The sequence below is a fragment of the Triticum dicoccoides genome, chromosome 7B (genome assembly GCF_002162155.2).
Source record: "Triticum dicoccoides isolate Atlit2015 ecotype Zavitan chromosome 7B, WEW_v2.0, whole genome shotgun sequence".
NCBI lineage: Eukaryota > Viridiplantae > Streptophyta > Magnoliopsida > Poales > Poaceae > Triticum > Triticum dicoccoides.
The window spans coordinates 156,419,146-156,430,861 of record NC_041393.1 but is presented as its reverse complement, the minus strand read 5'-3'; the positions used below and the strand labels follow the sequence as shown (position 1 = coordinate 156,430,861).

The 11,716-nt window shown below is 44.6% G+C and overlaps 1 protein-coding gene across 1 annotated transcript; it reads left to right on the top strand.

Annotated features, from left to right (window-relative positions):
• Nucleotides 1–5,077: 5,077 nt before the first annotated feature.
• Nucleotides 5,078–11,469, top strand: LOC119341038. The gene is made up of 5 exons (XM_037612933.1): nucleotides 5,078–5,748; nucleotides 6,069–6,282; nucleotides 6,374–6,513; nucleotides 6,727–6,866; nucleotides 7,733–11,469. The coding sequence occupies exon 5, from the start codon at nucleotides 7,834–7,836 to the stop codon at nucleotides 11,296–11,298; it is 3,465 nt and encodes a 1,154-aa protein (XP_037468830.1). The 5' UTR covers nucleotides 5,078–5,748; nucleotides 6,069–6,282; nucleotides 6,374–6,513; nucleotides 6,727–6,866; nucleotides 7,733–7,833; the 3' UTR covers nucleotides 11,299–11,469.
• The last annotated feature ends 247 nt before the right edge of the window (nucleotides 11,470–11,716 follow it).

Genomic DNA, 11,716 nt, shown 5'->3' with positions numbered 1-11,716 from the left:
GTCATTCTCATCAAACATAGCACCCCCAAGCTTATGGTTTTGCATATCATTAGCATAATCACTCTTATCATCAATAGTATGAATAACACCAACAATATAACAATTATTATCATCATAAATTTCCAAATTGAAGCCAAAAAGATTTTCAAGATTATAAGAAGTATCATTATCTTCCCAGCCATAATTATCACAACAAGTAATATGCATAACAAAATCATCCTCAATAGTTCCTTCAGACATTGTGCCATAAGACAAAAGACAATATCATCCTCAATTGTATCATCTTCCACAATACTTTTTGATTCATTCTCAAAGATAATTGGAGCAACATTATTTTGGAGGGATACCTTATTACCTTTGCTTTTCCTTCTTTTCTTCTTCTTCTTCACCACATTATTTGTTGTTTTAATTAATTTTTTGAGTTTTTTATTGAAGTGATTGGTTGGATAGGAAGCTCCCCCTCTTTACCCGATTCTTTACGAGAAACAATAGGAGGGTACTGGGAAATCTTTACCCTTCCATTAGTATTCCTTTTATATTCTATTTTTTCCCGTTTTTCTATAATTGGCGATATAAGCATTCTCATTGCAATTTACCACACAAAACATATAGATTTCTCTTACATCTATTTCGGTATCTTTTATGAATATGAATGCTTCAAACCAACTTTTTATGCGAAAAATCTTCACACCCCAAAATAGACAAAGTTCATTATAAAGTTCAAGGGTGGTCAAGTTATTACAATATTTGGCCACGATTCGATCATGAAAACGCATGCATTGGAAATTAAGATGACCAACTTTATTGCAAAGTTCACAAGTAATGGGATGAAGAGAACACAATTTTGTAGCATAATCATCTAATACCCTAAGCCACCATTTAGTTTTGTCATGTTTATGCTTCATACAAAATTTATCATCCCTAATTGGCATGTCTTCACAAGGTCTATGCTCTCCACAACAATAGACATGCCTATAAGAAACATTTTATCATGATTAGTGCAATCATCATTAGCATTACGGATATTCATAGCAAGCATACTAACAACATTGCAATCATGCTTACAATTCAAAGGACTCACATTAAACATTTTATTAATTTCTTCCTTTAACAACTAAGGACAATTACCGGAATCCATATTTTTCAAGAAATACATCATAAAGGTAAAGCATTTGATGTGACTTCACTTCCATGTTTTTATTTTTCTTTTATAAAACCAAACTAGTGAACAAACAAGGAACTAAAATATTAAATTGCAATAGCTAAGGATATACCTTCAAGCACTCACCTCCCCGGCAATGGTGCCAGAAATAGCTTGATGTCTACTACGCAACTTTATTCTTGTAGACTTGGTTGGGCCTCCAAGCGCAGAGTTTTATAGGACAACAACAAATTTCCCTCAAGTGGATGACCTAAGTTTTATCAATCCATGGGTGGTGTAGGATGAAGATGTTCTCTCTCAAACAACCCTACAATCAAATACAAGAAATCTCTTGTGTCCTCAACACACCCAATACAATGGCAAATTGTATAGGTGCACTAGTTCCGCGAAGAGATGGTGATACAAGTGTAGTATGGATGGTAGAAATATAATTTTATAATCTGAATAAATAAAAACAACAAGAGAGCAAGTAGCAAACAATGAGCAAAACGATATATCAATGCTTAGAAACAAGGCCTAGGATTCATACTTTCAATAATGCAATCTCTCAACAGTGCTAACACAATTGAATCATATAACCATCCCTCAACGTGCGACAAAGAATAACTCCAAAGTTCGTATCGGAGAAAGTAGGATGAAAACGTGTATCAAGCTTTGTGCATAGATGGGCTGCAGTTACCACAACCCATTTAAGTACCAGAACTGTTTTTATTTAGACTACATTAAAACTTGCCAAAAAAGGGTTTCCCCCCGCTTTGTGTACAAAGCAACCAACCGAGACATCCAACGATAGGTGCTGGGGCGGAAGCAACACAGTCACACCCAAGAGAAAAGAAAGAGAAAATACAAGAGAAACAAATGCCGACAACGGTGGATCGACAAAGAAACGAAGAAGCCTCGTGGCCACTGCACCCATCGGAGATCGCCCACCAAGCTCCGAGCCTCCGAAGCACCAGTACCAATCAACACCTCCAAGAAGGGACACGATGATGACGACGCTGCTGCCAAGGGTTTCCCCGGTACGCAGTGAGGAGAGAGGAAGGGTAGCCCCGACGCCCTCTAGGAAGGTCCGGCGACACCCACAAGCACCACCGCATCGTTGTCAGCCAAGCCAACAGGGATTTCTCCCGATCCCAACCTCCAACTCAGTCACTCCAGAGCTCGCCACCAAACAAACCCTCACCCTGCGCCAACCCGGTCACAAAGCTTCCCATGCTATCTCACCACGGCACCGTGAAGCATGGTCTGCACAATGAAGAAGAGGAGTCGGGACTAGGACAGCAGCACCGTCGGCACGCGGGAGGGCCCCACCGCCACTGCCGAAGACGGTAGCTGACCGGACGCAATAGCAGGAACATACCAGGCCCGTGGCCGCACAGGGCCGACCGGGATCTCCGAGGCTCGTAAAGTTCCCTCCTTTGCGCTGCAGCTGGCACGCCGTCGGCGCCGCCGTCCCTGTCCAAGTCGCTCCTCTGCCTCCTCGCACGGAGAGCTGCCAAGTGGAAGCACCACCACCACGCGCACCGCCGGCCACCACCACCAGGTCGCCGGACCACCACCTAGGGCTGGACCAAAAGCTCGTAGCTCGCGAGCTTAATGAGCGCTCGATAGTTCGGCTCGTTAAGCTCGGAGCTCGCTTCTTAATGAACAGAGCCAATCATAGATTTTAGCTCGTTAAACTTAACGAGCTAACGAGTTTCATGAGTAGCTCGTTAAGCTCGTTAGTAACAACATAACACATATTTTCATCTTACGTGACAAACTTTTTGTAGCAACTCAGCCCATCAATTCAATCTAATCGACATATGAGGCAACAAACTAGTGCATTTCTATTTCTAATCACCATATTTCATCTTGAAAACCACACCTACACATTCATCCTGTATATCGAAACACATTATAATCTGTTAACGAGCGCTCGCGAGCGCTCACGAGCTTAACGAGCTTCAAACGAGCCGAGCCGAGCAGGGTTTTCTGCTCGTTATTCTTAACGAGCTTAACGAGCCGAGCCTTAACGAGCACAAGCTTAACGAGTACGAGCTTAATGAGCCGAGCTGCTCGTTAGTCCACCCCTACCACCACCAGCCGAGGCGCACCACCTCCGCACGCCCGCGACGGAGAGGAACCACCGCAGCCGCCAGTAGCCCGAAGCCGGACACCAGGCAGCGGCCCGCGCCGCCTGCCGGGCGGATCCTGTCGTCGCGACGAGGCGCGCTCCACCATGCAGCCGGCCACGCAGCGCCACGCACCGCCAGGGGGCCGCGCGCCACCACGCCACGGTGCCCCGAGCCCGCACCGCGCCCGCCCTCGATGGAGGAGCCCGCGCCACCCCATTGCGCGGAGGAGGAAGAACAGGCCCTACCGGCGCCGGCGCCGGTCGGTCTTAGCCCGGCCGCGCCCCTTGGCGGCAGCGAGGGAGGAGGGAGGAGGAGGGGAGGAGACCGGCGGCGGGGGGATCTGGGCGCCCGCCCCGGCCGCCTCGCGGGCGGCGGCGTGGGGAGAAGGGTTTCGCGGGGGGAGTCCACTACATTAAAACTTAGGAGACACACTCAGTATGATAAGCCAGTTGGTGTTTTGGTCAGCACGGACTGCATGCTAGCGTCAGGTCTCTGTTTTGATTGCCACTTGACACACCTTTTTCATTTTAGTCTCGGATGCTGACAAGTGGGACCCATTAGTCATTGAGCCATATAGTATACAACTAAATCATGTTTCATCGCTACAAGTGAGCCCTACGCCATCTTGACACCACGCCAGACATATAAGGTGCTATGTCAGTGTGCTTTACATCCACAGATGAGATTAACATCGTATTTACATTTTCATGTCAAGTTTTAGAACCAGTTCGGTCTATTTTTCAAGTTCAGACACTAAAGTGAACATCCATGGCAAGTTCAAGCATCACTGGTGTATTGACCTCTTTTGTGAAAGGGTGCATGTTCGAAGCGAGCAGTGGATCATTTTGATAGTTTCCCTACTCTCGTGTCTGTGGGTTGCCATGAGGTGAAATATTTTTTATCTCAATAATTTGGTAGCTTGAGTCATGCATAGTACACAAATTAATATGATTGAGCGGCATACGGGAAGGAGTGGTACAATATGGCGTGAAATTGAATGGCGTAATTCCACACTATTGAAAAAGGTAACTTAATTAAGGTGAAGTTCATGTATTGTGGCAAAAGGTAAGTAAATTAATACTCCCTCTGTTTCATAATGCATAGCATATATATTTTTTGAGAAATTAAACGTCACAAATTTTGACCAAGTTTGTGAAGAAAAACTTTTACATCTATATTGCCAAACATATATCATTAGATTTATTATAAGATGTAGTTTTATATTTTATATTTTGGTATTTTAGAATTAAATAATTTTCTCTATAAACCCGGTCAAAGTTTGCAAAGCTTGACTTTTCAAAAATTTATACGTACTACATTATTGAATGGAGGGAGTATGGCTGAGCGGCGTATTTGAAAGGTGCGGTCAAACATGACATGACGGTGAAAACTTGGCTAGATGAGAAAAATCGATGGATAAACATGATGGGAGGTGGGAAATCAGCTGAGGACGAGTTTTGCCAAGAACGCTACTTATATTTGTAAGTAATTGAGATAGAGATTTTTCTCGACGGCAGAACGCCGATGGGTTGTTGTATTCTCGATAAGCAGATTCCTGCACTTTTTTCACTAAAAAAATGCACCACTCTAGAGTCTTTGTTTACAAGCGGCATAACAAAAAGTAACGATGGAGAGTTTTCCTTTTTAACGTTTAACTATGGAAAGTTGAAACTTAGGTGTTCTTTTAGGTGAGCTGTTTATGTGACGTCATTCCCAACTTTTCTTGTGACGTCAGATAGTATACAAATGAAGTTCGAAAAAAAAAGGTACTAGTATACAAATGACTAGTCCATGAGGCTGGCGACCCAGGGGGGATGGATGGCCGGGGGAGGGGAACGCCCCTGTCGACGTCGACGGTCCCCCCTGCGCCAGTCGGACGGGATCAATGCACGCTGCTGCTGCTCGGGTCTGGGAGCTCGGCCGGATATGGCGCCGATTGAGGCTCTAGGGCTCTAGGCTCTGGCTGGTCTAGCCCGGCTCTGCTCCCCCTAGCAGTGCCCGTCAGATGTTCGAACAATTGCCTCATTGGCCAGCGGGGCGCCGGCGGCGGAGCCGACCGTACTGATGAGTGCCCCAGTGCTGCTAACGTGCCCCCGGGGTGGCCAGTACCTAACTACGGCACGGCAGCTAATGGCCGGAGAAGAGCCAATGCACGAGCGGCGATGGACCGCTCCACGGAACGGTGGTCGCACGTGGAGCGAAAATGTCAAAGGATGGCGACGCTCGAGGCGCCAGGGAGGCAAGAGGTGACTTTGCTGGAGTCAAGTGGATGACATCGCCGGAGTCAAGTGGATGATGATGGCAGTATTCCGGTTTTCTGCGATGATGGTTAGTCAAGGTGGCCTCTGAGCGCCGGCGTGAAGTGTGAACCCACGGTGTGTGGTGGTCGTGTACCAGTCAACTGCCAACACACCCGCTCCGTTTACCATCGCTGTCTACAGATTCCATTTCACTGCCTCCTAGTATCAGGTATTCTACTGGCCAATTCTTGCTTATATCTATGTGTTCCAAATCAAATTATTCAGCAGCCCAGCTCGACGCTGGAGTATTTAACAGTTGAGATGCATGTTTGTTCATTATTTCTGGTGCATTAGGCTCTCTTCTAAGTCTAAAGTGGTCCTGAGGAGATCATATATGCATATATTATTCCCCTTGGTTAATCTGGATGCTGACTGTTTCTAGATATGACTGGGTCCAACCTAATAAGCTACTCTATCAGATAATAGCCTCATAGTACATTGCCGTGGGGTCCTGCCTTGATTCTTTCCTTCGTTTAACTGACTTCACAGGTCTCCCCCCTCTTTTGTTCACCATCCACACCACCGTTCACACCATTATTGACTCCGGAAGAACTCAGCCATTTTGAAGCACACAAGGTGTCCCTCACTAGTCTGAGCAGCAGCCGTCACTCTGGATACAAGCTCAAAGCCGCAGCCTCAGCTAGGTTAACGGGGCAGCCATTCCGTGTGAGCAGCTGAGCATTGCAAAGCTTTCCCATTTCAGGTACGATTCTTACTTTCTCTTCCTGGGCTCAGTTCTTTGACATGGATACATAGCTTCCATTGCCAATAGTCTGCCACTTCTCTACTTGCAGCCAATTTTACTAGTTTACCCTTGATCTGGGTACAAGCTCAAACCTGCTTCCTAAGCTAGGGGTTGATTATGGCCAATGAGGACACCAGTTCCGTGTGACTATGTCTATGTGAGGAGCATTGCGTTGCTCTCCCTTTCCAGGTATGATTCTTAGTTTCTCTTCCTCTGCCTGGTTGTTAGACATGGATGATTATGTCCAACATTCTTAGTTTCTCTTTACTTGCACTTAGTTTTGCTAGTTAGCAAACATATTCTTGAATTATCTAAAAAACAAGCATAGTATGTTACATAATTCTTCGACGAGCAAACACTTATTTATACATGTTTTTTTTTGGTGGTATCAATCGGATGTAGGTATTCAGAGAAAACAAAGGGAAATATCTAGACCGCTATTTTGGTTATCGCTCTGGATACTAGCTCAGTTGCAACCGTATATGGCTAACGAGGGCACCCTTCCCTTTTGGCTGTGATCATTGCAATGCTTTCCATGCCAGGTATAATCTTTTACTTTCTCTTCGTGTGTTTGGCTGTTAGGCTTTGATGTGTGTAGCTTGCCACTGCCAATAATCTATCACTTCTGCGATTGCAGTTAATTTTACTAGTTACCCTGTAGAATCTGTTAAGTGTCTTCACCAAGAAGTAGGAGTACTTGTCTATGTGTGTATTGTGGTAATAGCAGTTGGAACTAGGTATCTAGAGAAAACAAAGGGAAAGTTCTAGACCACTTATTTTTGTGGGTCAGATTATAACGGTAATGTTCAGTCATGTATATGATGTTATTGTTAAATGGGAAGCACAAAAACTTATTTCCAAGCATAATCATTAACTAGTACTCCCTCTGATTGAAAAAAAGTGTCGCAGCTTTGAACTAAGGTTACTTTAACCTCAGTTCAAAGCAGCGGCACTTTTTTTGGGTCAGAGGGAGTAGAACTCTATGCTCAAACATGAACATATCTATGATAATATCTAGTCATGCAAACTGCACACCAAATTCATCTAGTTACAGTATATAGAACAGGGTTGATCCCTTTAAGACTTTAATCAGCTGATAATCTACTTTCGTCTTGAACACCAACCCAGTGTAGACTCTGATAGTTGACGTACAACATAAGCGGACACCTTTCTGGAGAAGTCTATATACTTTAATACTTGAGCTAATAATTTATATGGTGGTTACTGTTTGAAAATACAATTCATATCGTGGTTATCATTGTAGGGTCTAACAGGCAAGTTAGCCTTTAACGTGCTATCTTTGTGTTGTTTTCGTTTGGAACATAGACTTCACCAAGTCCATCTTTCTAGCAACCTTCTTTGCTTTTATTGTTCAGAACCATCCTTGAATTATCTTTGAATCCTTCAGATATCTTCTTCATCCAAGAAACTCTTACCTGATGATCCAGATAGAGGCATAGAAAGCAACCGAGAACCTGAGACTTGCAATTTCGGTCAGAGAGCAACCACATGGCAGGTGGCAGGCAGTCCGAAATCAGCATTGATCTGACCAACATCAACACCATGGGTACCCAGGTACCAGAGAATGGTTCGAGTGAAGTCAGCAGAGGTGTTTTTGGAATTGGTACTGTCAGCATGAGGCAACATCCCATCAATGGCTCGTCCAACAGAAATTTATTACCCCCTGACCACGAATCCAGCTTCAGCAACAATGATGATTTTGAGCTCTTGTGGGGACATCGTAAATATTTGGTACTTCTTGGAGTCCTAGCAGTTGGTGTGACATACAATGCTGGATTAACACCACCAGGGGGATCGTGGACACTAAACAAGGATGGTCATGATGCTGGTGACCCTGTCATGCATGCTGGCTTTTCTGAACGATATGAGGTGTTCTTTTACTGCAATGCAACAGCCTTCGCTGCATCTCTTGTCTTAATCATCTTGCTTCTCAGTAAGAGTGTGACAAGGAAGAGAATGTGGCTCCACGCAATGCAATTAACCATGATATTCGACCTATTCAGCCTGCTGGGGGCTTATGCTGCCGGAAGCTGCAGGGCACTCAAGTCATCCATTTACATCTGGGTTCTAGTCTTTGCGGTCATCACATATGTTGGGATCCATACCCTAGTATCCACAAGGTTTATTCCAAGAAAATTGAAACAGAATCTGCAGAGAATGATAAATACAGTTCTAATCAAATGGGGTTTCCTTGTGAGGCAAGTGAGCATCCCTCTAGAGAACGTTGAGGAGGCTCGCAAGTTCATTTTGACGCTTGTAATTTTTGCTGCTACTATTACATACCAAGCAGGATTGAATCCACCAGGCGGCTTTTGGGCTGAAAATGACCATGGTTCTAATAAGGTGCATATGGCCTTTCCTCCTTACAAGCATCATCCGGCTACTTCTGTTCTCCGGAGTAACTACCTTGGTCGTTATAATATATTCATCATTTCCAATTCAACTTCCTTCGTGGCATCTTTGGTCATAATCATACTGCTTCTGAGCCCAAAACTGAGTGGACATGGAATAAGGACCAAAGCAGTGATTGTATGTGTGGTAGTGGACCTATCGTGCCTAATTGTTGCGTATGCTGCAGGATGTTGTAGAGAGGTAGCAACATCATTCTATGTGGTGTTTATCATCGTCATAGTTTGGATCTCCTTCGCAATTTTAGCTGGATTCTTTGTTTGCAGGCCTGTAGCAAATTGGCTACAAAAGGTCAAAACAAGCAGCCTGTGTTGCGTGGAAAAATTGGGCCGTGCACTTTCATTGAGCTTTAGTAGACACAGACATAGCAATGCAGAGCAGGAGAATTCTTATGCAAGCAATCATCATTCTTCAGTCCGTTCAATTGAAACACCTGCAGAAGATAATACCCCTGAACCACAAGACCAGCCTGCAGACAATCAGCAACTTCCAAATATCAGAGAGGATGAGTCCCATGAGGAGCATGCACCTGCAGAAGAAAGAAATCAAATTTCAGATGATGAAGAGGCTGTGAATCACTCACAGCATCTGTCAGGGAACAGCCAGCAATCAACAAATATCGAGGTTGTTACGTCCAACCCGGAGTGTCCGTCTACACATGTCCAGCATGTTGCAAATGAGGAGTGTCAGTCTACAGATGTTGAGCAAAATATGCCGGTCAGGCAGAGTAACGGAGACACTAGTCATGACATAGTGGATGAAGGGCTTTCTGCACCTGCGGAAGCCACTGGCAATGCAGACTCTGCTGAACAAAACAATCTGGTTGAAGATAATAACCCTAGTACTGAGATTCTTGCCAGTGATGACCATCCTACACATTCTGAGAATGTACATACTGACAGCAATCAAGTAGCCAACCAAAATGCTGATGACATTCGAACTGAGAAGCATCTGAAGAAGACCCACACATGTATGCTGCTTCTTGCCATTCTTGCAGTATCTCTGGCATACCAATCAGGCCTGAATCCACCAGGTGGCTTTTGGTCAAGAAGTAAAGATTATCATTCAGCTGCTGATCGCATCCTTGAGGACACCCATCATCGCCGATTCATTGCATTCTTCTATCTCAATGCAATCGCCTTCGTGGCATCCATTGTCATGATCACTTTGCTTTTGAACAAGATGGTGAGCCACAAGGTTACCAAACGGCGTGCATTGCCAATAACGATGATAGTGGTCCTACTTTCCCTAACCGGAGCTTTTGCTCTGGGGAACTGCAGGGAGGCAAAGAAGACTATTTTCATATCAGTGCTCGTATGCAGTGTACTTGCTTATGTTCTCATTCATGTCTTGATAGCAGTACATATAATTCCTCCAGAATGGAGAAGGCAGGTGGCAGAGATGCTAGAGCACTCGGTTAGTCATTTTTGCTCAGTGCCGCGTCAATTAGGCCACAACCAGACTGGGGGTGATACTAGTGAGAAGGAGTTGGGAAGAAGACGTAATCTGCTATTGACCATTGCTATTTTAGCTGTGACTGTCACATACCAAGCTGGCATGAACCCTCCAGGAGGTGTCTGGTCTGATGACAAGGATGCCACGGGAACTCCGGGCAATCCAATCCTTCAGGATACCCATCCAAAACGCTATGATGTGTTCTACTACTCAAATTCAGTTTCATTTGTGTCGTCTGTGGTCGTCACAATATTACTTGTGAATAAGGAATCCTGTGAGTATGGAATCAAGTCCTATGCACTGCGAGTGTGTTTGGTGGCGGGATTGCTTGGCCTCCTCATTGCCTATGTTGCAGGAAGTTGCAGAAATAGTAAACAGTCCATCTATCTGAGCATCATTGCTATGGCAGTTCTTGTCTCCCTTCTGATTCAAGTTCTGCTCTCTTTGATGCACGGCACACTAGGAAGACCATTGGCTAAGTGTCTAGTATTTCTACACGATCTTCTCTTTCATGCAGAGGGTGAACGAATAATCACTCCTGTGAGGCCAGAATCTTCAGTTGTCGAAGAAAAAGAAGTGAGAAAGAGACACAAGTATCTGATGCTTCTTGCAATTTTAGCAGCATCGATCGCATACCAAGCTGGTCTGAACCCACCTGGTGGATTCTGGTCTGATGACGAGAGCCATGTACCAGGCAATCCCGTCCTTCGTGATATTAATCACCGACGGTACAAGATATTCTTCTGCTTCAATTCTTTCGCATTCATGGCATCCATTGTCGTGATCCTGCTTCTGTTGAGTAAATCTATCAGGAAGAAGGCTGTGCCACTTGGGGTATTGCACTTGATCATGATACTGGATATGCTGGCTCTCATGACAGCTTTTTCTGCGGGAAGCTGCCGCAAATTGAGGACTTCAGTGTATGTCTATACACTAGTTGGCGGCGTTGTAGTAATCCTGCTGCTCCTAATTATTGTGTCAAGTGCAATTGCAAAATATCGGAAGGCAAGAGAGAGAAGTGGGATTAACTCCCCGAGACGTCCTGAACCTGTTTCAGGAGCAAACACACCGGCACTACCTGAAGTTTGATGCTCCCTTTTTACGATAACCCTATTCATCTAGGAATCTATATTTCTGTATTATCTGCGAACAATTTGTGTGTCTCCTATCAGCATTTTTCTTCATGTTCAGACTTGACTTGAGCACCGGTGTTGCTGCCTGTTGTATGTTCTTGGAAATTATTTTAGCATGCTTGAAATTTGAGCTCGAGCCTAAAACTGCATATCGGGTACATCGTCATGCAATGGTGCTACAAGCAGGCTATGAGGATTATCTTCATTATTCTTTTGTTGCATACTAATTTTATTTTTTCAAGATTGGTTGCATACTATTTTGCATCTTTTTACACTCGCTATTTGCCAATGAAGTTGCTCCGAGAATTTGGAGCTTTATTCCGCTACAGAAGTTGGTACCACATTAGGCTTTCTGGCTTGTTCAATATTCTTGC